We start from the raw sequence: 25,321 nt of genomic DNA, 5'->3' as shown, positions 1-25,321 counted from the left end.
TGAATATATTTATTATACTAAGAAGTCAGTCATAGCACCACAATTACATTGATTTTTATGTTAACCAAGTTTAGCTTTTAAAGAAAAATCTAGACTCTGTAATGTAGTGTAATACTCTGAAATAACAGTTGTTGTTTAACCAGAGTTGTATAAACCCTAATTCCTTTAAAACCAGTTACTCTAACATAGGTTAAACTTTGATTTATACCACTACATTAATATTTGGCCTTAGGAAAAAGCCTTGAATAGCTTTAATGGATTATGCTAATTATATATGTGGCCAATTTAATTACACACAAACTTTTTGAAATTTACCCTTCACAAACATTCTGTAGCTTACTTAGACATTCTACTTTACCACACAAAATTTTTCTTATCCAGAAACATTTCTTTTTCCTTCTGTTTTTTTATATTAAAATGCATTTCCATACCTAGAAACTTCTTATTTCTCTTTGCTAGCTGTTGACCCCCCTTTTCTTCCTTCTGAAACAATTCTCATGAAATTTCTGAATTTAGACAAATTACTCCACTTTCATAAGCTAAAATACTTTATGCTATTTATAATACTTTAATTTTTAATTGAAATGCAGTTTGGACCCTTTGCATATAGAATTATACCTATTAGAAGTTTTAACTCTTAGTAACCTTCTTTTCAGTGAAGACACAGACAAAGCAATCTTAAGCCTTTTTTTCATTTACAAATTTTTGAAAACACATGATGTTTAAGTATACTACCCTATGGAATTCAAGAAGTCAAGAGCACTTGATTTTATATTTAACTTTGTAAATTAACCAGATGTCTCCTTAACAAACACATTTATGAAGATTAAACCCACTAATGTTAATCTAATTCACTTATTTCTGAATATAAAAATCAAGTTATCAGGAAAGTGTAGTGAATAGCAGTAGTCATCTTTTCCTTGTTGAAGAAAAATACTAGAAACAATGGATGTTACGTTCTAGACTTTTTATAGCAACTAACATTCTGTAAATTGTCTAACTCTCTAGAAACACTTATGAGTTAGTAATTGTAAAGACATCTTTATTCTCGGGGTTGGGGAGATAGCTCAGTCGGTAGAGTGCTTGCCTTGTAAGCCCAAGGCCCTGGGTTTGATCCCCAGCACCAAAAAAAAAAAAAAAAAAAAAAAAAAAAAAGACATCTTTATTCTCATTTGTTTACCTAATTTAAATTGAACTTTTTAAAACTCACATGAACTAATGGCATTTGGATTCATTTTTTAAAAAATTAGTCTATATGCCAATTTTGATATCATGTATGTGACATGTGAACAGAAGCACATGCAGACATGACAACACAATACAGAGTGTGGACACATATACAGAACAATAAGAAACAAAGACCTTGCAGCTTTTTGTAGGTAGATCTCCACTGCAATGCTACAGATGTTTATTAAATCCTCTGTTACATTGAGAACAAATCCTCAAAATTTGGCCTCTGAACAAAAACAGTGTAAAAACCTCTATAATTAGATAAAATAAGACTGATGAGAAAAATATAATATTTTAGGAGCACAGGATCAAATGTGAATTCACCATAAAACCATGAACTCAAAACACAGAATTAAAAAAAAAAAGTCATAGAAAAAAACAAAAACAAAACAAACAAACAAAAAAAACACATGACTATAATTAGTAAAGGAGCATGCAAAACATCTTTATCAGATCAGAGTTTACTTTTGGCTTAGATTAGAGTGAGTTCAGATATTGAAAGAACAAGAGAGAGTTCTGAAATGCGTAAAGATTCTCAAGGTAAGGAAGACATGCAGACTTGGACTTAAAGGTGCACGTCCCCCAACCTCTGGTCCTAACTTCTGTAAGCCCTGCAGTCCTCTTCAATTTACATTTCAATACAAGCCTTGGTGAGATCTGGCAGAAGCCAAGGGAATCTGTACTTTGAGCCACACCTCATGCCTAGAAGCTTTTTAACCATTTTTATCCCCCAGTTGGTAATCAGGCCGGGTTTAAGCAGGGTCTTTTAGTCAGATTTGAATAGGGGGGATAGTGTTTAGCAATGTTGGGTTGAGAGGTGGCCCAGGCTGTGGGGTCAATCACAGCAAGTAAGGAATAATTAGGAGACTTAAGGGGTGCAAAAATCAGGTCTGGGCTGGAATGTATTTTTAAAAAAATGGCAGTAAATCTTAAAGGAGAAATGATGATGGAGGCTTTTAATTTGGAGACTCCCATGATAGGGGTATTTGCTTTGGTGATAGGGGCAGTTTGGGCCCCCTCTTTCCAGTAATTTAGTGTATGGAGCTTGGGAAAAGCATGTTGTACCAAGAGGAGGGATGTCTTCCATGGGGACAGTCCTTCTTCTAGTGTCCCCCTTGTCTGCAGTTAGGTCAGGACTTGGTGGAGGGCCTTGGGTTAGAGCAGGCTTTTGCCTAGTGTTCTGTCTGTCCACATCAGAGATGGGCCCAAGAGGTGTATTAGAGGGTCTGGTGGGGCCACAAGCAGCAGGGTCATTTTTAGGGTTATGGATGGCTGAGGTCAGAAGTTGATATTTAGCTTTAAGATGCTTTTATTTCTCCTTCTTTGTCTCATCTTCCTGAATGTTAAAGAATTTGAAAGCAGCATCTAAAAGTTGTTGCTGAGGAGTTTTGGAACACTTTTCTAACTAAGTTTTTTGTGGATCTCAGTTGCAGGACCATCAGTAAATTGTGCATGGAGAAAGAGAGTACCCGTGGGAGTATTAAGGTCTAGGATGGTATATTTGGTAATATCCGTAGTAGTAGGATTTTCAGAAAATCAGCCTAATCTGTCCTTGATTTGGGTCATATCTGTCATAGAAAAGGGAACATGAACTCAGACCGTCCCTTAACCCCTGCCACCTCCTGGAGAGGGAACATGTGTTTCATTGGAGAAGTTTTAGATTGTGTAAGAGGAGGTTATGGCAAAGGGGAGGGGGACCTGGGATTTAGAGCTTGGGGAGAGGGTGGGATGAGGGATTGGAGGGACCCTGGGGTCTGTAAGGAAGGTGTTTGCCTGCTATTTGGGGGGCAGTGAATGAGGAAGAGAGTTGTGAGTCAGCAAGGATTAGCTGTGGAGCAGACCTGGGCTGGTATAGTGAGGGCTTTGAGCAAAGCTAAAAGACAGCTTGGAGACAAGGAACCTCAACCATTTGCCACTTCATTGGAGGAAACTGACCACATCTTGGAGAAATTTTTGGTCAAAGGTCGTGAACTCGGGCCATTGATGCAAATTGTCTAATTTGTGTTGTGGCCAGATCAGAGTACTCAGCCTAATAAGGTATTTGCTCTTGAAGTCAGATTGGATGTGGAGGATTTTGAGATTTTTAATGAGACCACATAGCAGGGAGTCTCATGGGATGGACTGGTTAGCCCCCTGTGTTGGAGAGGTTTGATCTGGGTGGTGGCTGAGATCATGGCATCCCTTGATGTCTCTCTTCCATCGCTGGATAGAGCTCCACCGGAGAATGAGAGAGTGTCTTCTTCTACAACCAGTGGTGGAGGACTCCTGGGGTCTGGATGAGCCAAAAGAGAGGTTCTCAGGCAGGGTGGAGGACCCCCAGCATCCGGATAAGCCAAAATGTGAGAGTCTCGAGAAGGGCACCTCTGCAAGAGACTGGAGGGGGTCTTACCTCTCCAAAGAATGAGACGGCATGTGGGAACAAAATGGCAAAAAGTGACCTTTGATCCGGAGGTGTCACGGAAAAGGTGGGGAATTCAGTCAGTCAGCCTGGGAATTTAGCCACAGCCACACCAACTGTGGCTGGGGGCTTCCCTGACCTCAGAGAACCATAAAAGTGCAAGATGATCAACAGTCATTCCCAGGTCTCATGGGCATTTTAACAGAACTGCTGGTGCAAAGGCAAAGTTGGAAAGGGAGTTTGGTTGGAATGGGGAGGGGGAAAAGACCCTCAAAAAACTTCTTTTCCCAGGTTTTGGCACCATTAGGTAAGCAAAAATAACAGCTACGAGAACAGACCTCACAGATCAGAGATGCTTTATTCAGCAATGGAGGGGCATATCTCCTGGGAGAAAATGGCAGCAGGCCACTACAAAGGTCTGGGTTTTATAGGGCCTCAGCAGAGTCAGGTCATGGGAGGAGTTAGATACTTTTGGCAGGCTCACTGGGGGAGAAGCAGGTAAGGAAGTTCCTGGGGTCAGTCGGTTCAGTCAGGTGGGGGTCAGGTGTTAGGTGTGAATTCCCTTTGTGATTTCCCCTTCTTGCCTTCCCTCCTGCTGAGGCCTGGGCTTCTGAGTGACAAAAGTGGCAACATACCACAAACATCTCCCTACCCACAGGGAGGCAGATGGAGGAAAAGCTGCAGACAGGAAAATGCTTATTCTTCATGTCCTTCAATATGGATTTGAGATATAAAATCATTGTGGTGGGAGTGAGGGGTGTTCTGGACAGAACGGTCAGAACATGCTTTTTTTGTGTGGCAAGCTTGCAGAGTGTAGAGAGAACAGTCATCAATGGAAAAGACAGTTGCAGTAAAGCAACATGAAGAGCTGGCTTCAAACTCAGGAGGGAACACTGGGCTTCTTCCTCATGGTCTGGTACTCTGAAAGATCAGAAAAATTCTCTAGGAATGAACTCTAGAAATGACCCCTGAAGGTATAATTTTAAGGCAAGTTCCTCTTAGTGGAATCCATACAAGCCCATCAAGTGGATCCTGTGCAGGGGTGAGGGGAGCAGAGGCTTTTGGGACAAAGAAATGGCAGGTTCTGGGATCCCAAAGCAGGAAGGGCAGGATGCAGAGTCGAGATGCAGGTGAGAGGTAGGACTGCCAAGGCTGAGGGAAGAGAAGGAGCAGGGTGAGTGGGCTGAGTGTCAGGTTGTGGAGGAGCAGCTGGTGGGATGGTGGTGTGATGGCAGAGCTGGGGAAGCCTGGGCGATGCAGGGGCAGCAGAAGATCCAGAGCCCATATTGCCATGTTAAGTCTCAGAGGCCCATTGGATACCCACAGGGTGTCACTGGGCAGTTGAGTGACTGCAAGTCTGACACTAGTGGGAGAGGCCTAGGATGGAAATAAGGATTTGGGATCCAAAAGTGTATAAAATCACTTCAAAGAAGAAAAGGGAAGGGATGGAGAAATAAATTCTGGGATACTTCAGCCTTTAGAAGGCAGAATCAGAGAAGAAAACTGGGAAAAGGTGTTCTGTGTGAGGGAAGAAAAACCAGGTCAGAGTAGTTTCCCTGGAGCCAAAGTGTATTTTAAGTAAAGGACCAGGGCAACCACATTGAATGCTGCTAGGGGAATATATACACTGAGGACTTATCATGCCAACCAAATCTGGCAACAAGTTTATGATCTTGATAACAGGAATTTAAGCAGACTGGTTTGGGCAGAAGCCTGAGTGGAGGGAGTTGAAGAATGAATGTTGCCTTGTGGGTTAGCATGGCAGATGAACCACAAATGAGGAATGAAGGCAATCACTAATTCCAGGGAACACAGATAGATAGGGGGGTTATCATCTTAACTTAGCTCAGAAGTGTATAGTTGCAACCAAGCTGGTAATGCTTCTCTACCTTCATGACATTGTTGTATGAAAGAAACAGGGGATGGAAGGTATATGAGACGTGGAAGGATCAAACAGCTAAGTCTTCCCTTCTTAAAAGATTTATGAATCAACATCAGGAGTTGAGGTGTAGGGAATATAAGGTTGCAGAAACTGTGAAAAGTTGTTTTGGAATAGGTAATTACAAAGGACATGTGGTAGGAACGTGGAATTTCTGGGGTTTCATGTGACATGTGAGATACTGTATTTGAAATGTAACCAGTCAACACAGTGAATATACTTTTTTTTTTCCACATAAGAGAGTTTATTAAGCAAACAGGCAGATTGTCTCCCTGCAGGGTAAGAGAGAAAATGAGAGGAAAAGAGAGAGAGATAGAGATAGAGAGAGAGAGAGAGAGAGAGAGAGAGAGAGAGAGAGAGAGAGAGAGAATGGCGGGGGAACTATTCTTAAGCAGTCGAATTCCGCAGGCTAAAAGGGGACCAATAATGGAGAAGGATACTTGCAAGCTGACTGATGAACCAATAGCTAGCTAGGATGTCCACAGACTGACAAGCTAGGTTGTAAGTTGGGAGGCGGGGAAATGACTGCAGCATAAAGGGTGGGGGAGCAGCTTTATATTATATTCCCCCGTTTTTGTTTTTATAAGAAGATCTTTTGTTCTCCAGTCCTCTTCCCCCTTATTTCTCCTTCCTGCCTACGTGACTAAGCCTGGTTTTGCAGGTGAGAAGTAAAAAGTAAGAAGTGGATGGGGCAAGGGGAGAGTCAAAGTAACTCAGCCAGGCAAGGGCCCAGGGGGCATTAATTAGCAGCTCCTTGCTTGCAGTCCTTGATAAGGGCAGGAAAATTTGAAAATCAATGGGCTCCGAAGATCCTTGACATCCCATTCTCCCAGGGGCAATCTCCAACTTCCAGACTTCCAGAGGCAGATGGCTTTAATGGACTTCATTTCCTTGATTTGATTGATCCCCTATTTCTACACTAACTGCCTGTCCCCAATTCTGGCTTCATTTCCCACTCTAGTTTTAGGAACTCCTTACTGCTGTAGGGAAAGGGGGCAATGACCACTCTGACTTCTTTGAGCTGGAAGGGGATGGCATGGGGCAAGCAGTTTGGAGTTTGCTTTTAAAAATCCAGTCAATCGAGGGGTCCATGGTAGAAGTCTGGGTAGGGAAGAGCAGGTTGTAAAGGCATCTGGGGGTGGGTGCTTCTATGATAGGAGAACAAAAAGACATGAGTACTGAAATGAGGTTAGTACAAGATAAATGTTGCAGAATCTGGAACATGTCAATGAATATCATGAAGATGAGAGAAGTCCATAACCCCTCACCAGGAGGTGGATGAACTGAGAAATTGTTCCCATAACAAGGCCTAACAAAGGTTGGAAAGGACAAGGCCTTTATTTGGGAACTTTAACATTGTCCAGTTTATCAGGAATGCAAACACAACATTTAACTCTTAAAGTCATTGATGTCCCCAGAAAATATAGTTAAGCTACTTTATTGGTATAACATGTGTTTAGTAGAGATCTCTATATTTCTGTTACTAGCAAACATAGATTAAGCCTACCTGTGTCTGTAGGCCTTAAACTGACTAAAAATTTCTGACTCTGGCAGTTTCTCTTGATAGTTATCAGGCACATTTGCCTAAGAATCTCTCTTTTGTAGCTTCCAGTCTTTATTCTAGTGGGCTAACACAAGTGTATATTTTAAGTTACATTTAACTATTGTTTCTTTTAAATGCCCAAGAATGGCTATATATTGGTTTTAACTGTTTTGCTAGGTGTCTAAGATCAAGCTGGTCAAATTGACCTGTTCCTGTTTTTTAAAGAGTCAGCTGAGTTCCCACAGGGGTCACTCATGGGGAACTTGAGAGCAGCTTCTTAGCTCTTTAGTGGCATTCGTTATGCAGGGTCTCCTTGATGAGGTGGCTTCCCTTGGAAGCATCAGGGATGTCTCCCTTTCCCAATGACCCTCCTCTGCAGCAGGTGCACTGATTGGCTTTTTATCCTCTAGTGGTCTCATCAACCTCCCTGATCGGGAGGTTGTGTGACCCAGAGTTGCAAAGCTCCTTAGAGAAGTCCTCTTGTTCCCTAGGTTCAGGCTGGCTTTGAGGGCAAAATACTGGTTTTTCTTGGCCTCTGTATTTAATTTCAATCTCTAAGTTTGATCTTAACCATCCAGCAAGCCAGTCTCACCAGTCATAAAGTAAGAGTACTGGGCTTTAAATTCAATGTCTATAACTTTACAGTTATTTGCCCTTTTTTTAACTGGAGTCTGTATTAGTACTGGAAGTTATCATTATATACTATCTGTTCTGTAGGTGATGGCTTATTATCAGAAGTTACCTAGGTTCTTGAAGCAGTACCTCTGCAAAACAGGTAACAGTTTTACAAAATGAAATGAGCAAGAGTAAAAATATATTCAGCTTGAATAATAGCTATCTTGAATTTTTGGCTGAACTCTACATTATATCCCATTTGAGATCACAGTAGTTTTACAACAAGAACCAATCTTTTGAATATAACTTTAAAGAAGCTGGAGTCTGGCTTATTTTGGAGCCACTCTAACATGCAGTAAGGTGGGAGGGGAGGCAGAGCCTTATCTCAGGTAAGTAGTGGCTCTTTACAAATCTTAAGTGTTTTAATTCTGATGTTGATCTTTGCTTCTTTCTTTTAAATGTCTTTTAAGAAGTTTACATATATTGATTCTGAGTCTACGTGAACATTAGTTAATACAATTTAACATTATATCTAAAACATGAATTAAAGAAAGGCTGAGAGAGCTTTTAACTTTCCTTTTGTGTGGCAAAGTGGCAAAATGCTTTCATGTTTCACAATATTAACCTTTAAACAAATCAGGCTCTCACTAACTTTTAGAAATACATTTACATTTAATTTTTTTTATCTCAGTGTAAAAAGTAACAAATTTTACATATACCCTATTGATGAAAGGTCCTATAATAGAACATTGAATGATCTTAAAAAAACCAAGATATCAGACAAGTGCACTAATAGTATTTGCCATCTCTTTCCTGTTGAAGAAAAATCTAGAAAAAAAATGATGTTAGACGTTTTATAAACACCAACATTTTATTAGTTTGACCACCTAGAGACTTGTGAGTTAATTTTAAAGACATTTTACTTGTATTGGTTTACCCAATTTAAATTGAACCTTTTTAAATCATGTGAATTAAAAGTATTTGGATCCATTTTTTTAAATTTTAATTTTATGCACGCTTATATTTAGTTGCACACAGACAACATGTAACACAAAAGCAAAGGCCTTGTAATGTTTATCTCCATTACAATGTAACAGATGTTCAAAATAACTCTAGAGTTGGATAAAAAAACTGATCAAAAAAAGTCATGAGCTCAAAAAATATAGAATTTAAGGAAAAAAAAAAAACAAGAGTCCTGGAAAAATGATATGGCCATTAATTGTTTTGGTAAAGCATCATATAATTTTTTTTGCTGGAGTTCAGGTAAAACTTTTTGTCTTTTTTTTTCCCTTGGGTTTGAGACTGGTCTCCCAGTGAGCCTTCTGGATTCCTCCATTTACATTTCAATGTAAGCCTTGACTGAGATCTGAAAGGAGCTGAGATAACATGTTCTAGCAGAAACTTGATGCCTAGGGCATTTTAACCCTTTTTCCTGGTTAGTGATCAATTCAGGTTTGGATGCAAAAAATTGTGAAACATTATCTTCCACTACTTGTGAGGAATGGGGCTGCTATATCATACTCCTTACTGTGACATGCCACTGACTATTGGGCTGGTTACTCCCTCCACACCAGCCACCTCCTGTAGGGGGACTAGAATATGTGGACCTGGAGCAGGAGGACTAGGTGGGCTGGGCAGGGGAACAGAAGTAGAAACAGAACGGGACAAATGAGTTGGAGAAGCAGTGGCTGGAGGGGTCTCTGCCGCAGCAGACTGGTATCAGGGTGGTTTGTTAGCTGAGTCGAAGTTGGAGGAGGAGGAGGAATTAAGAGGGGGAGAAGAAGCCACAAGGAGGTGTTCGAGTTTGCAGGAAGAGCAAAGAAGTGCAAGAAAGAAAAGACTTGAAGATAAGGACTCCCTTTCCATTTGCCTGCTTGCTCACAGAAGCTGTGTGCTATTACATGGCCATTTTGGATTGATTACCTGGGCCAGGGGTCAGGGAAAGGGGTTTAAGATTGTCTAGTAGACACCCCAGGGGTGAATCTGCCAAAATGGAGGACCCAGATCCCATGGTGGAGACTGATACAGCTGATCCAGGGTGTCCCGAGGTCAGAGTAGTCGGCTGGAGACGAGAAGGCAGCACAGAGAAGGGGTCGTCACCCAAGCATCAGTCTGTGTGTCAGGCAAACCCGAGAGAGTTGAGGACCTGATATCAGGATTTGAGAGAGAGAGAGAGAGAGAGAGAGAGAGAGAGAGAGTGAGTAAGGGAGAAGAGGAGCCGCAACACTGAGAGAGAATCTCCTTCATAAAATCAGGAACCCACCTGGCAGATAAAATTGACTAAAGTTGTGGCTGGGGTACCCCCACCCCTCAACCACCTCGAGGGCCCTGGACACTCAATGGTCACTTTTCAGATCAGCAGAGGAGTGTTTAAGTTGGCCTAGGGGAACCTACCTAGGGAACTCACCAATCTGAAGTCTGTTGATGGATGCAGAGCAGAGCGTCCGGGCGAATGGAAGGTGAGGCCGTGTCCGGGGGCCACTGGTGCATCAGATAGGGTTCCACTTGCTTAAGAGACAATGGAAGAGCCCATCCAAATCACGGCACCAATGTAAGAACCCAGAAACCACTCTGGACACGGGAACTCACATAAGAGAGTTTATTAAGTGAACAGGCAGAGTGTCTCCCTGCAGGGTGGAGAGAAAATGAGAGGAAGAGAGAGAGAGAGAGAGAGAGAGAGAGAGAGAGAGAGAGAGAGAGAGAGAGAGAGAAATGGAGGAGAGAGCATGAAAGTGAGGAAAAGAGAGAGAGAGCTGAAGATACTTTTTCCAGCCCCTGAAGTCTCTGAATGAGGATATTAGGGGAAGCAGGCTCTCTGACATCTGTTCCTAGAAGGGATTGGGATCCTAATGTGGTCTGGTTAATGTGGTCTGGTATGGGAGGCAGTTCTTTGAATGATGACCCTGGCAGTGTGCCTGATGGAGACAGGGATGCCCTGGCCAGTTCCAGGGCTTGTGCCCCTCAATCATTCTGGCTCTAAGTGTTTTCGGATGGTAACTGGGACTGACAGTGCAGAGAAGGTAAGGTGTGAGTCTTGGTCTGTCTTACAACCCACAGAGCCTTGGACAATAGCTTGCAACCCAGCTTGTTTCCAGACAGAGGTGGCTGACTCAGGAAGCTAGCTGCTCTCTCTGGAAAATTTTCTTCAGCATTTAGGATTGACATGAATAATACAGTGCTACTCTTAATAAACTGCATAATGGCACAAGCACTTTTTTCAAGCTTTTGCATATTCAATGTTCAGTGCCCACAATGACACTGTACAGTAGCTGCTGCTTTTCCTTACTTATGCTGGGGGAAAGTGAGGCATAGAGATCAGTGACCTGCACAAACAGGAAGCTCCAGGCGATACAGGCCAGCCCCTCCCCCCGGCCACTGATCTCCAGTGTCCCTAATATGAACTGATCATGGCATCCTCTTGAAGGCTCCTTAGTCCCTACAAGGTCATTCCTGAAAGTCTTATTGTCAGGTCCTCAGTGTGGGAGGCTCCCTCCTTGTCTGTCTTACCTCTCAATGTACTTGGTAGGGTGAGTCTACTTAGTCCCCTGGAGTTTCCTTAAAGCACCCTCATGCCTGGAGAGGCAGCAAAGCACCTACAGGGACTGGGAGAAGTGGGGAGTGTGCACTGCTTGAGAAGAATGTATTCCCAGCCTGGGTCCAAGACCAGGGTGTCACTCCAGTGGCCTGGGGGTAGGAGGAAGGAGGCTGCGGCCCTGTAGACCTGTCAGCCTGAGGTCAGAAACACATAGCAGCTTTCCTGGGCTGGGTCCATTTGACTGGACCCTCCCTTCCCACCCTAGGGCTAGAGCTCCCAAAGGCCTCACTCCACCCTGACCTTACATGGCACTTCCCAGGGTCCAGGAGGTGGTAACTCTAGGGGCAGGTGGCTGTTAGGGCCCATGAAGCTGTCCTTGCACCTGTGGACCTTATTGGCCCTGGAGTTCTTGCACCTCACAGTATCTCCCCAACTCATGTCTCTGACTGACAGTACTGTGATGAGGGACATGCCACAAAATTGTCACCAAGGCCCTCAATCTCAGGGCCTGTGCCCTGAACTGTGCCCTGTAGTGGCATGGGAGAAGTGGAAACATCCTTAGTTTCTCCCTGAAGTCAGCTGCAACCCTACCCCCATGTGCCAACAACCCCTTGTGCTTCTGTGACTTTCCTTAGACTGCATGACAGAGGCTACCTTGTCCATGAGGCTGCAGATGGGGATTTCTTTTCCAAAGCCTTTGAACTGGCCACTCTGGGTGTTCCTTTACTGGTCATTTGTCCTGCTATAGCACTAACTGGATAGGACCCCACCAGCCTGAGTGTTCCCTGCATCATCCCTTGAGGTTGGAGCCTGACCCTCCTTCTAACACAGTAGACCTGGGAATCTCTGCTTCTATTCTAGGGGCTGTCAGGAGAAAGGGTCCTTTAACCCTCAGCTGCCTTGGGATAGTCACAATGCTCTGAGATTGTCTTCAGGTGACAGTTAGTCTGTCCCTATTTCCAAATCTGAGTCATGACTATAGCAGTTTTTGTCATAGTGTGGTCAATAACACTCTGGTCACCTGAGCCCACCCTGTACCATATTTGGCACAGAAAAACCCATGCATGTCCTCAGATGCCTGACACACTACAGATAGCTTGGGACCTGGTGGCTGTGCAAACCTTGGGGAAAGGGGTTGGTTATATCGCAGCCAGTTGTGCCGAGGCAGTGGATACTTTTCTAAGACCCCAAGGAACACTCCCTGAGATGGATTGAGATGCACTGGTTGTTGGAAACTGCTTTCAGGAAAGGTCCCTTGGCGACAGGCAGTGCTCATAGCATCTCCATCTTTCATAGTGCATTGCTTAGTGATGGCGGCCTGGAAGAGCAGGGTGCTGGATTCCACACCAGGCAGGGATAGAGGTTATGAGGAATAGAGGTCAGAAGTAGTGACAGCATCATGCATGGCCAAGAAAGCAATTTTGACAGATAGCACTAATTTACTATAGTTGAGAGAAATGAAAGAGAGAGAGAGAGAGAGAGAGAGAGAGAGAGAGAGAGAGAGAGAGAGAGAGAGAGAGAGAGGAGAGAGATTTCTTCAAGATAATACATTTATGGACATTGCAACCTGGCGCCACTTTTATTGTTTCATTGACTTGGCTAGGTTCTTGGGAATGGGAAGGGGTGTTTCAGAGACATGGTGTTTTACTGTCCTCCTTTTTTCTTTTTTTTTTAAGGATGACACATGTGCTGCCATGTTGCCTCTAAAGGAACACGTGGGACATAAATAGTCCACGGAGGCAGCCGCACACCCACAACCCAGAAGCACTGTTCCCTGGCCTCACCCGGAGCACAGGATGCCTGGCACTCTGCTGCGCGCCTACTTCCTTGGCCTGCTGGCCTTCACCTTTGCCTGCCGCATGAGCAACTGCCAAAACGGTGGCAAAAGGGCAATGTCTGAGAATTCAGAGGACTCAGGTACCACCGAGGCCCATCTTGGGGCTGCCTGTAGTGGTCAGTGCCCAAGCACTGGCAGGGGCTAGGAAAGAGAATGCTTGGGAAAGCCAGTCTTGAGGGGCAGAAGGGGCTGCTGGACACTGACCCCATCCACACAGGGATGGAGGGAAGTGAGAGATGCTCCCCAGTAACTGGGCTGGGACCTGAATCAGAGAGAATGCAGTGGGGAGGCCTGTGCTGGGTCTGCTGGGCTCTCTCCTCTGGACTAGCTAGGGCCTTGGAGGCTCTGACCCACCTGCAATCCTAGGCCTTCCCCACCCAGCACCAGCTGCTCTTAGCCACAGGTGGCTGACCCCGACACAGACACAGATGGTTACTGATCTAAGCTGGTCTGAGCAGGAGGACCACACAGGTAACCTGTAAGGAAGTGCTGCTGGGTACCTAACCCAATTCTCTTGTGCTGTGCATCCAACTGATTCCTATTTATGCCAGCTGTGGCAGAGCTGAAGGAAATCTGATCACCATGCTCAGTTCTGCTCAGTTCAGAGGTAGTTCCCATGTGGGACTTTTGAACAAGTGAGAGTGGGCATGTGGGCAACCCCACAACCTCCCTACTTACTGTGTACTTGGCTCCTTTGAAGGTCTGGGGCAACAAGTGTGTGTGTGTGTGTGTCCTCCCTGTAAGCCATCTGTGCAGCAATATTAGGGTGAGCATTGGATCATGGGCCCAAGTAGGCCCATCAGGTTGGTGGTGGGTTGCAAGGGCAAGGCCAGACATGGGTGGAAAGACCTGGGGGTGCTGTGCACATAGTCCAATACATCAAGCATCAAGCTGTACTAAGGGGGCAGAAGGAAATTCTGAATTAGGGTTTGGGTAAGCTGATAATAGAGGGGTGCACACCAGTAATCTAAGAGAATCTAAGAGTAAGACCCACGCAAACAGAAGTTGAGGACTATTACTGACAGGTGGCCGTCAGTCACCTGGAAACCAGTTACTTAGCCCATTTCACACCTTGCCTTCACTGCTATCCAGCTCTCCCCTGCCCAAAGACCTCAGTGCCATGGGTATCACCTGCACCCCTGATCCTATCACCTGCATTCCTGTGCCCCTTGCACTGGCCTGGCCTCGTGGGCATCCCCTACTTTCCCCACCACCTTCCACTGGTGCTTCTCCACATCCATCCCAGCAGTACGTCTCCTCCAGCTGGGAGAAGATGGGGGGCTGCGTTGGAACCATCCTCTGTTCCCACAAGAAGGTGGGCTTCTCCCTGCACAAAGTGGAGACAACGCACTGCGTGGTGAACTTTCTGATGCCTACCTGCCAGTAGAGTCTGAAGCCTTGGGAGAAGGGGAATCCCTGCAGCATCCCAGGTCCATGCAAGAAGGTATGCACCTGGGTGATCGGCTGGGTGGTTCCTGTGGAGCACACAGAGGTGGAGGCCCAGGAGCTGTGCCCACCCCAAGTTTGTCCATGCTCCTATGGTTCTTCCCACAGATAAGTGTGCCAGTGACCCCGCATGCCGCCAGGCCTTTGACCGTGCCGCTGGAATCTATGACAGGGGCAAGCACAAGAAGCTGAAGAAAAAAATGTGGAAGATGATGGGCAAGTTGCTAAAACGAATTACTAAGTAGAACACAGACTGAGCCACCCTCACTTGCCACTCTGAGCTTCTCTGCTTTCCCCCCTGGCAAGGAAATAAAACTTTGTAAATGTTCACCAGTGTCCATCTCAGTTGCGGGGGGTAGGGAGGGGAGATGGTACTTGGTGATGCACAGACCTCTGAATTCCCGTTATGGAAAATAGAGAAAAGTACAAAAAATTATATCAATGGAAAGAGACAAACGACACTTGGTGATGCAGAGGAGCAATGTTTATTCAGCACTGGTGGGGCTCAGCTGAGTCGTCTCCAAAGGCTGAGTACAGCCCTTTATTCTTAATATCTTTTATACAGTACACACTTCCAGGTCTTAAGACTTTCTCATGCAAGACTTTCTCCTCCTTTCTCCAAGGAGCTCTGGTTCCTGCCACATGTGCTGATCAAGCGTATTACAGAAGCACAAACTAGCAGGTTGCAGCTATTAACAGAGATAAAAAGAAACATCTTAGGAAGAAGTTGCTGCTTCATTTCCCCTCTCTTGGTGCTCAGGATACGTCTGCAGCCTTCAGAGAATATAATTTTTACCACTTGTTGGTATTCTCTCATGAGTAATAGATGAGAGGCTCTCTCTTTCTCTTTTTTTTAAACAACTGTATTTGTAAAACTTCTTATAATGTTGATTAGGAGGGGCAGGAGGCAAGGAATAAGTAGGCACCCAGCAAATGTGGCCATAATCACCCCAATCATTGTCTTAACTCTTCCTATTCAAGAGAAACATCCTCTGAAGAGGTTGTCTGTGTCCTATTCTTTCCAAGTCTGTACAGGCACATGAACAATTTTTACCATATGATCTGTGATCTCTTCTATAACTTTCCCTGTGTCATCTATTTGTAAATCACAGTTAGTCAAGTTACTCCAGAGACCCCTCCTTCAGAGGAAAGTAAATAATCCAAGGTCAAATGATGCTGGTAAATGGCATTCTGAATCTTGGTTTGCTGTTGAGGCAATATATTGAGGGCCTCTGCAGATTTGTTATAATCTCCAAAACTGCCTGAAGTCTGAAAATGTGATTCAGCATATAGATAGGGCTATGATAGCCTCAAGACCCATCTTCCGCCCAAGTGACAGGTTCATAGTACTGAATAATACATTCTGGGGGCCACTTATCATCATTCCAATCACCAATCTGCAGGGCCCTTTGGTTTCTCTTGGTGCTCCATATTTCATATATTGGGATACATAGTTTTGTGGTGAATACAACCTTCCTTAATTTCTCCTGGGCAGGAAAAATGAGTGGAATAGAGCAAGGTCCATGCAACTCCCTGGTCTGATAGCAGTACTCAGATACATGGGTCATATGAGGAGGTGGAATCGGGCAGGATCGTGGGGGACCAGATTATTAACAGCAAGCAATAAGCATACATACTGAGAAAAGGAAGATAGTATATAACAATAGGGAAATATTTACAGAGAATAAAAAGTTTGTTTTCACCAGGCAGTTGACTCCTCAGGTTTCAACAATGCATTGATTGACCAGCTTCTGGTGTGGCCAGAGCAAGGCTTTGGGATTGTTGTCTCCTTTGCAGCATCAGACCCAGGGGTTTCTCTGGATTGAGGACTGTTCTCTGTTTGCTTCAATCCTCAGTTGGACCAGCAGGTTTGTCTCTAGAATGGTGGATCTAGGCATCTATCCTACTACTTTGAAAGCAGTAGGGGTGGTTAAGATTGCATTGGTTTTTAAGGGCTCCTTTTTCCAGTCTTTTATCCATACCTGGTCCCCACGTTTGTGGGGGTGAACAGCTATGTCCAAAGACAAGGGCATTTGCTGGGGAGATAGTTCAGTTGGCAGAGTGCTTGCCTTGGAAGCACAAGGCCCTGGGTTTAATCCCCAGCACTGAAAAAAGAAAAAGGATAAGGGCATTCTATCCATGACCCATTTTCCTATTTGTGAGATGGTGAGCCCCAATACTTATAGTTGCTTATGTAAATCTAAGGCTCCTAATTCTCTGGTGTCTCCTCTTAATTTTACCAGTCAGAGTAGTTGCCTACACAGGATTTCAAATGGTGAAAATCCTATGCTTGCACAGGGTGAGCGTCACTTTTAAGAGGGTGACAGCAATCTGTCTAGCCAGCACAGGCTGATCTCCTGACATAGTTCAGTTGATGTTTGTCTGAGGGTTTGGTTCATGTGCTCTACTTTCCCTGAGCTCTGTGGGCATGAGGCAGTATGCAGTTTCTGCAAATTTTTGAAGCTTTTTCCATCTGTTGCTCTGCCTCAGTCACAAATGCTGGTTCATTGTTTGACCCTATGGCTAGAGGCACCCCATATCTGGGAATAATGTCTCTTAGGAGAGCCTTAGTTACTTTCCTTGCCTTTTCAGTTTGGGTTGGAAAGTCTTCCATTCATCCTGAGAAGGTGTTGACAAAAACTAATAAGTATTTATATCCTCTGCTCGGGGTGACTTCAGTGAAGTCTTTCCCCGCTTTGAGGCTTGGATACTTTCAGGGTCAAAGAGCATCATCCTGATTTAATGGTTTATATTTTCATGACATCTTGACATGAGTGACTGTATTCCTTTCAACTGAGGGATTATTTTCCTTTATAGAAATAGATCTTATAACCAGAGATAATAGGCAAGGCAGACCCCTAACATAAAAACCACAATAGTTATGAGACTCTTGAATTCCCCCAAACGTTGAAAACCATCTTCCACATAATTCCCGGGAGTTCCAACCTTTCCAGGACTGGACTGGGATGTGGGTGACCTTTTTATGCAACCGGTAGGTTCCTGAGATAGTTTGCTGGTAGGAGAATGTATGATAAAGTAGGGTTGTGGCGATACCTTGGCCTGATGTGGGTCACCAGGTGAGAAGCTCAAGCCCACAAAGAGGAGCCAGGTCAAACAGCCAATAGTAACAAAGCATCCTGTTAAAAGGAGGAAAAGATGGCTTATAGAAGCTGTCAACCTAATGTCAACTGGCTGGAGCAGCAGCCGTTATTCTTCCAGTGAAAACTAAGGCTAAAACTGTGGCAACTGAGGGGGTAGAGAGTGGCAGTGCCAAAGGCTCACTGTACACAGACTGAGATAGAGAATAAGAGCAGCCCATGGATCCCAGCCAGCAGATGATTCCTCAAGCTTCTGCCCTTCGTAGATTAGTCAGCTTCTGGAGTAAATAGAGCAGGGCTCTTGTCCTCGGGGACCTGTCCGTCTAGTAGGACTAGACCTAATCCTTAACAAAGCAACTGGCAACACTTGACCCAGTGTTGATGGGTTTCCCTTTGTCACCAATTGTACCACCTTAATATGAACACTGACCCATGTATGGCTGTGCTTTGTTATCTCTCCTGCTGGGTGTTTAAGAACGAGTTGGTCAGAATTGACCTTGTTCCTATCTCCTGTTGAGTCAGCTGAGATTCCTCATGGGCTTACTCTTGGGGACTAGTGAGAAGCCTCTCAGCTCTTTTAGTTTCCTTTACCAGTTGTGTCATCTGCCAGGATAGTCAGAGTCTTGTTGACCACATGTGGCTTCCCTTGGAAGCATTGGGGACATTTTCCTTTTTTATTTGCCAATTTATAAAAACACATATAATACTCAAATATATATTATTTTATGGAATTTCAGAAGTCAGGAGTATTAGGTCCAAAGCTTAAAATAAGTTTCCCTTCCCTGCCTTAAGAGAGGTGCTTGTAGAGGAAACAAAAGTTAGCAGATAGCTCCCATCCTCCTCACCACTTGTTAACCAACTTAACTAAAATATCTCTTTGTCCTTCCAAATGCTCACTGCAAGGCCTTACACAAGCAGTTACCAGGAACAGCTAAACCGCAAGGCTGGACATAGGCAATTCATAGGAATAACCCACCCAAAGCAGCTTTACTAGGAAAAGCCCACCGCAAAGCTTCGCATGGACAGCTCATGCAAGTCTACGCAAATAGCCATGTAAAATAACCCCAGAGTTAGATTTTCCCTGCCTTCTCTCACCTTTTTGAGTAATGGCTTTTGTCAGACCCTTTGCCTGGTCTCTGGGTTGCTTGCCTGCGTTTGTCGCCTGTGTTTCAGTTTCCTTTCAAGGAATACTTGAATATATATTTAGAAATTGATATTTTAGTATTTTAACTTTGTAAATTAATTTAGTGTCTCCTCTAACAAACATACGTTTGAAAACGAATCCCATTTATGTTTAATCTAATTTACTCAATTTTTATTGTTAACTTTAGGTGACCCATAAAAACCAAGATCTCAGGTAAGTGTAGTTAACAGTACAAGCCATCTGTTTCCGCCAAAGAAAAATTCTGGAAGTAATGGATATTGCACTTCAAACATTTTATAGAAACCAACACTCTACTGATTGCTTAACCACCTAGAAAAATGTGTGGGTTAATAATTTTATAGTCATCTTTATTCTAATATGTTTAACCAATTTAAATTGAAAATTTTCTTAAATATTTAAGTCATGTGGACTAAAAAGTATTTGGATCCATTTATTAAATTTATGAGTACCCAATCATCTGTAAGTCAATTTTGATACCATGAACATAATATATATCGACACAACATATAACACACTGATGTACATAAATACATAAAAACCACCAGGAAACAAAGATTTAATAGCTTTTCCTTGAATAATTGACCCCTGAACAAAGACAGCAGGAAAAACAGGGGTCTAAAAACTCTAGTTGGCAAAACAAGATTAATTGGAACAAAAGGTATTAATTTAGGCTGGCAGGACCCAATGTGAATTTATCTCAGAAACCATGAGCTTAAACAAGACAGAGGTTTTGAAGAAAACTTGACACGGCCATAATGGCTCCCAAACTGCCATTGTCATTCTCCTAATCATTCCTTTTCTTCCCCCGAAAATAAAATCTGAATATCCTTTTGGCATTGCTCTGATTTCTTCCTTGGATAGTGAAGGGTGCAGGGCAGGTGGAGGTGGGAACTGCTGCAGCTGGTGCATGCCCAGAGGCAGGAGGCAGGGAATTTGGCCTTGAGGAGGCCTAAAGATTGAGTGGGAACACTGAAGGTTTTAGGATACCTTCCTGAGTCCAAATAAAACAACAGTATTTTATCATTCCTTGGGTTCTTTTTCCCTTTCGTCCTATGACTTTATTTATTTATTTATTTATTTATTTATTTTTAACAAAAGGCCCAGGGGGCTATCTGGAGGAATTTTGGTGTCTTTTCCCCTACTGGCATCTTCTTTCTTTAGATTAGAGGTTTTTGTTTTGTTTTTAATTTAATGGCTCTGTAGTGGGTTAACTGACCCAGGCCTGGATATAAAGTAAACTGAGGACACTGCCCAGGGGAGAGTTGCCCACCCCCTGTTCCCACCAGCTGGGCTTTAGGAGAACTAATTAGCACCATTTACTCCTTCCTTTTAGAATGTAAACGACTTTCCCTGGGACCTAACCACGTCCCTTTGAAGGGTAAACGCCCTGTGAAAGCTCAGAGCTCAAGGCTAGAGATACAAAAGAGCTTGTGAGCCAGCTTCCCTTATCACACAGTCTGCTTTGGTAAACAGTTTCCACTCTGAGACCCTTATACTCAATCGTATGTTGTTTTTTTGAAACCTTGTGTCCAATTATGTACTGTTTTCCACTAGAAAATTTAGGACACCAGACAACCTATAAATGTTATGAAAAATTGGTCAGAGGGGCTCAATTTTGGAGTGCCAATCTCCTCTAGACCCGCTGGCATAAAATAAAGTTTGGTTTCTTCCACCCTTCTGAGTGCCATTTTGTTGTTTCCCACAACAACTGGACCTCTTATGCCAGTTGGAACAGAGAGGAAAGAAACTGCAGGAAGTAGAGCATCCCCTGATATTCCCAGGTATTTGTAGAAAATTACAGTTAACCCCTGCAGCTTGAGGCAATGCCTGCAATTGTCCCAAGGCAGAATGAAAACCTCCTAAGTGTCCTTAAAAGGTCCAGGACTTGGTCTAGTTGGCTTTTCCAGATCCCCTGCATTAATCTCTCCTGTTATTTACTTTACATACTGCTTGAACAATGGTCACATCTAAGGTCCCATCCGAGAGCCATCTGACCCCAAAAGAGGGTCATTCTAGAGTACTAAGAGTGCCCAGTTTCCCAGAGCTCAATTTTACACCGTAAGTCCAGAGAATCTTTTCTTAAAGTTCTTAACCCCACATTCTAAGACAGTGGGCTTTGAAGATGAGCTGCCCGTCATGTGGGAGCTCCTACGCTGAGATGGGGTTGCACAATGAGAGAGGAACACACACCATCATCCACCTGGCTGCTCTTTTTGCAGAGATTTAGGTGCCTCTTAGCATCAATGGCAGGTCAGCATAAGCCCCTAGCTAGGACCAACCCCACAGGGAGGAATTTTTGATCCCCCAGGGGTTGGCACTGCCTTAAGCCTTATGAGGTTACCCATGGAACTTCAGGTTAGGACTCACTCAGGTTCTGAGTGAGATGGTGGAGCACACACTCTTGTTCACACTGTGTTAAAAAAAATCCTGATGAGTCTTAACAAAGGAGTGTTTATTGTTTTCATGATTTTATATAAATAGCTTTTCATTTTATCCGCCTCTGCTTTTGTCTTTGTGTGTGTGGTTGCTTTTTTGTGTTTTTCACTCTGTTTTGGTTTTACAGTGCCAGGGATGGAATCCAGGGCCTCCCACAGGCTAGGCCTGTGCTCTACCACTGAGCTCCACCTCCAGCCCTTGTTTGTGTTTTCTTTAAGTGTTTTCTGTCCTTTGTTATTTTGGGTTTCTCCTTCATGTATGTTAGCACAAAAAGACCCAGCAGGACTCAAACCTCACGAATCATCTCAGCTGTTTTTTCAGGAACAGGGGTTGCAGGGATGAAATGGCATCATGGAACCCATTTTCCTGGTGGAAAATGAGTTCACAAACAAAGAAAAGAACTGGGTTTATATAGGTTATTTTGAGGGGTAGTCTAGTGTACATATCAGTTTCCTTGGACACTCAGGAATTTGAACTTTTTTTGGTTGGAGGTCTGTGAATGCCTCCTAGAGACTGTTTTTTTAAGGGTGATAAAACACCTCCTCCCTGTCTGCAGCCAGCACCTGGAAAATATTTGTCTTGGGAGATGAAGGCCGTCAGTGCATGGTCTTCCTTTACATCCCTTTTCCCAGGCCTCATTATCTTGGGAATTTCTCATTCTCCATATCTATTAACGTATGTTTGGGCTTTCTCTGTTGATCTCCCACCCTTCTCAAGTTCAATATTGGGCTCAGTAAGAAACAGGCAGAAGCTGGAGGTGGAGCTCAGGGGTAGAGGGCCTGTGTGCACCAGGCTCTGGTCCCCTCCCCAGCACAGAAGAGAACAAAGAAGCGCTTCCTGCTTTCCTTTACCTACCCAAAGCTGCAGGCTTTCCTCTGTGTCCTGCTTTCCTCCTTTGACCTTCAGTGTTTCCCTCCCTGGTGTTCCAAGTTCTTAGTGTCTGGTGACTTCCTGATGATTACCCTGCTCACCCAAAGGATCTGCCATGTGAGCACTTTTTTAGCCATCTTTTGTTGTCTTTAATTTTAAGCATGGAGGTCAGAGAACATCACCTGCACAGTGTCGAATTGTAACAATTGGCTTCTTCGGTGTCAAGACCGTGGTTGGATTTCTGTGAGTCTTTTATGTGTGCTCCCCAATATCACATTCTCTGGTTGTTGGGCATGATGTTTTCTGCTGAGACTCTTCTGGAAATTGAACTTCTCCTGCCTTACCCTGACCAGTACCTGGGATTACAGGTGTGCATCACCACGCCCAACAGTTTAATTAATTTTATAGACTGACCACATCTGTTTCACCAGGTTCTAGTCCAAGAAGGTGATGTGACCAGCAATCCAGAAGCCTCCCAACATCCCTTTGTTATCACTCTGCCATCCTAGAACTTTGGCACCATGCCTTAGTTTTGCCAATTTTTGTAATTGATTGAGACAAGCTTCAGTTCCCATCACCAAAAAACATTGATTAATTTCAAAACTTGTAGTATCACTATATATTTTTTGTGTCTCCACCCTGTGCTTGAGCCTCACCCATTATTGGTGGGGCTTTGGGGTTCATTACTGATGGTTTCCACACTCACTGTGGTATGGGAGAAAACTACAGAAATGGGATGTTTTATTGGATTTATGTATTATTTATTTATACATTTAATCATTTTTACAATTTTGGGGATAGAACCCAGGGTCTGCCACACATTAGGAAAACTTTTTACCAGTGAGCTACACTCACGTAGCATGTTTTATTTTTAACAGACAATGAATGATCTGCTCCTCTTGTTTTTGGAGTTGACTGTGAGCATGGACCTTCTGAGGTTGTGGCCAGCCTCCTGGGTAGGTGAATGAGGCATGTTCTAGGAGATGGGGATTGACTTTTATCTGATTCCCCAAAGGATCCTTGACCTGGGAATAGGTAGACAGTATAGATGGAAGGATTCTGTCATTTTGCTCCTCCCCTCTGTCCTTGGTGGTCCTTTCTGTGGTTATGAGTGTGAGTGCTGAGGACCACAGGTCCTGTGGCTGGGTGTCCATCTCTGACAAGTTCTGATATTACACAGGCAGGAATCAGGCCATTGGGTTGAGACCCAGCTGTGGGAACAGCAAGGGAATGTCTTGTGGGTGCCCTAGCACACAGAACCTCACCCCAAGCCCTACTTTGCATTTTAACTAGAGACAGGGTCTCACTGAGTTGCCTTAGCACCTTGCTTTTGCTGAGGCTGGCTTTGAACTCTTGATCCTCCTGCCTCAGCCTTCTGAGACGCTGGGATTACAGGCGTTTGCCACCATGCCCATATGGAATCCAGCCCTTTGAAACATGGCCCTTCAGTTGTCCTCCAAGGGCCCTCCGCTTGGCTTGCTCTACTCCTTCATTCTCCAAGGAGGAGTATGTAGCCTGTCCCCAGGAGTCAGGAAGTCACTGGATCCCCACTGTCCCTTCCCCTTCCCCTGTACCCCTGTCACACACTGCCTCTCTGTGCAGATGATGGACCCTGTCCTTTTGGACTTCCTCAAGTGTGCCTTGCTCCAGGCCCAGCCCCTGCTGGGAGTGGGAAGCTGGGCTGTTTCCACCTCAGTGAAGCTGGCCCTGTTGGGGTCCTCCCTCCTTCTGTCTCCTCAGGATGGGGGCGGCTGTTTGAGACCCTCATGAGCTCAGTTGGACCAGCCCAGCTGAAATGCAGGCCCAGTAGGAGCAGTCATCCATTCCCCAATGCCTCCCCTCCTTTCTGACCCTCAGACCAGAAAAGAATAGGAGAGGAAAGATCTGCTTTATTTCATTTCATTTTATTTATTTTTGTAGCACAGGGAATTGAAGCCAGGCTGCTCTACCCCTGAACTACATCCCCAGCCCCATTCATTTTCCATTTGGAGATAGGGTCTTGCCATGTCGTGGAGGTTGTCCTTGAACTTGAGATCCTCCTGACCAGACCGAAAGGCAGGCTGACAGGCAAGCATACAGGCAAGCGCCACTGTGGTGATTTTAGGGGTGCCTTTGGGGAGAGAGGGCTGCCTTGGAAATATGTCAGGAAGCATCCGAACTATCATTCAGAAAAGGTGGTTTCGGGGTCGCAGGCGGGGTCGGTGCGGCAGCCATCTGCAAAGAGAGCTGGGGTCAGGGGCGTCTCACCGTGTCTCACTCTGCCCGCGTCCCCATGCTGGTCTCTCCCCGCTCACCTGGGCTGCAGCAGATGCCGGCGGCCGCGCATCGGCCCCCGCTCCCGCAGGGCTTCTGGCCCGACTGGCAGGGCGACGGCAGGTAGTTCTCCTCCTGGCAGCGCAGCGCCTCGGCTGTGCCCACGAAGCAGCCCAGCTCGTCCCCGCAGCAGATGCTGGGCCCGAAGCAGCGCCCTTGGTCCCCGGGGCCGCAGGGGAGGCACTGCGGGAACCCGAGGGAGTGAGCGGGAGGGAGGGAGTGAGCGGGAGGGAGGGAGAGACGGAAGGTGGGGACCCCCGGAGGGCCTGTGGGGTGCACGGGATTGGGATCCTGGGACTGGAGCTCAGGAGTCTTGGGCTCCACAGGGCTAGTCCCATCCAAGGGGCTACAGGTACTGGAGCACCAGTACTGTACTGGAGTGGAAATCTGCTGAACCCCTTGGGTTCCCAGTGAGGAAGGATGGGATCCAGGGAAGGTGGTGGTGGTCCCTATGGGCCCCTAGGTCGTGTGGCTCACCTTGCGAACCTCCAACTCCAGGGTGGCCCTCTTGCCACCCAGGGGACAGTTTTGAATGTAGCAGGCAGAAGCCAGGGTCAGGAGGCCCAGCAGGCAGCAGGCCAGGCTGTGGCTGGACATGGTGTTGGCCCACTGGGTCAGCGATCCTCAGCTGTGGCCGTCCCTCAGGCCCAGCCTTCTTATGCCCTGGCTCTGGGTCTGCCTAGCACTAAAAAGCAGCTGGCATTACTGGTCACAGCAGGTCACTGTGTGTCAGTTCGTGTGTACAGGCTGGGCCCACTCATTACCAGTCCCACAGCAAGGTCAATGTCACTACCTTGACTAATGGACTGAGACTTGGAAGTTCAGTGCTGCCAGGGAAGGAAGCAGGCTGAAGTGGCCAGGGCCATAAGAAGGGAAAAGGAGAAGTGGGTGAAGGG

The 25,321-nt window shown here is 45.1% G+C and overlaps 1 protein-coding gene and 1 non-coding gene across 2 annotated transcripts; both read right to left on the bottom strand.

The window, feature by feature from the left end:
* Window positions 1-4,403: 4,403 nt before the first annotated feature.
* LOC124978565 (small nucleolar RNA U3) lies at window positions 4,404-4,612 on the bottom strand. Its single transcript, XR_007107536.1, has one exon. It is a non-coding gene; the product is annotated as a small nucleolar RNA U3 (small nucleolar RNA).
* A 19,661-nt stretch (window positions 4,613-24,273) lies between these two features.
* On the bottom strand, window positions 24,274-25,022 carry LOC124977447 (oxytocin-neurophysin 1-like). Its single transcript, XM_047541003.1, has 3 exons — window positions 24,903-25,022; window positions 24,407-24,608; window positions 24,274-24,326 (listed from the first exon to the last, which is right to left on the bottom strand). Exons 1-3 carry the CDS (start codon window positions 25,020-25,022, stop codon window positions 24,274-24,276), a joined length of 375 nt encoding a protein of 124 aa, XP_047396959.1.
* Between the last annotated feature and the right edge of the window lie 299 nt (window positions 25,023-25,321).

Source organism: Sciurus carolinensis, chromosome 2 (genome assembly GCF_902686445.1).
Source record: "Sciurus carolinensis chromosome 2, mSciCar1.2, whole genome shotgun sequence".
NCBI classification, from domain to species: Eukaryota; Metazoa; Chordata; class Mammalia; order Rodentia; family Sciuridae; genus Sciurus; species Sciurus carolinensis.
Note: the sequence above shows the minus strand (reverse complement) of the source record. Positions and strands in the feature narration are given on the sequence as shown.

What these genes read in the sequence shown, in the direction of transcription:
- LOC124977447 (XM_047541003.1), bottom strand. Translation starts at nt 25,022, where the DNA reads ATGTCCAGCCACAGCCTGGCCTGCTGCCTGCTGGGCCTCCTGACCCTG. An exon ending in TGGAGTTGGAGGTTCGCAAG is followed by an intron (nt 24,609 to 24,902) that starts GTGAGCCACACG and finishes GGGTTCCCGCAG; the next exon opens with TGCCTCCCCTGCGGCCCCGG. An exon ending in CGGCATCTGCTGCAGCCCAG is followed by an intron (nt 24,327 to 24,406) that starts GTGAGCGGGGAG and finishes CTCTCTTTGCAG; the next exon opens with ATGGCTGCCGCACCGACCCC.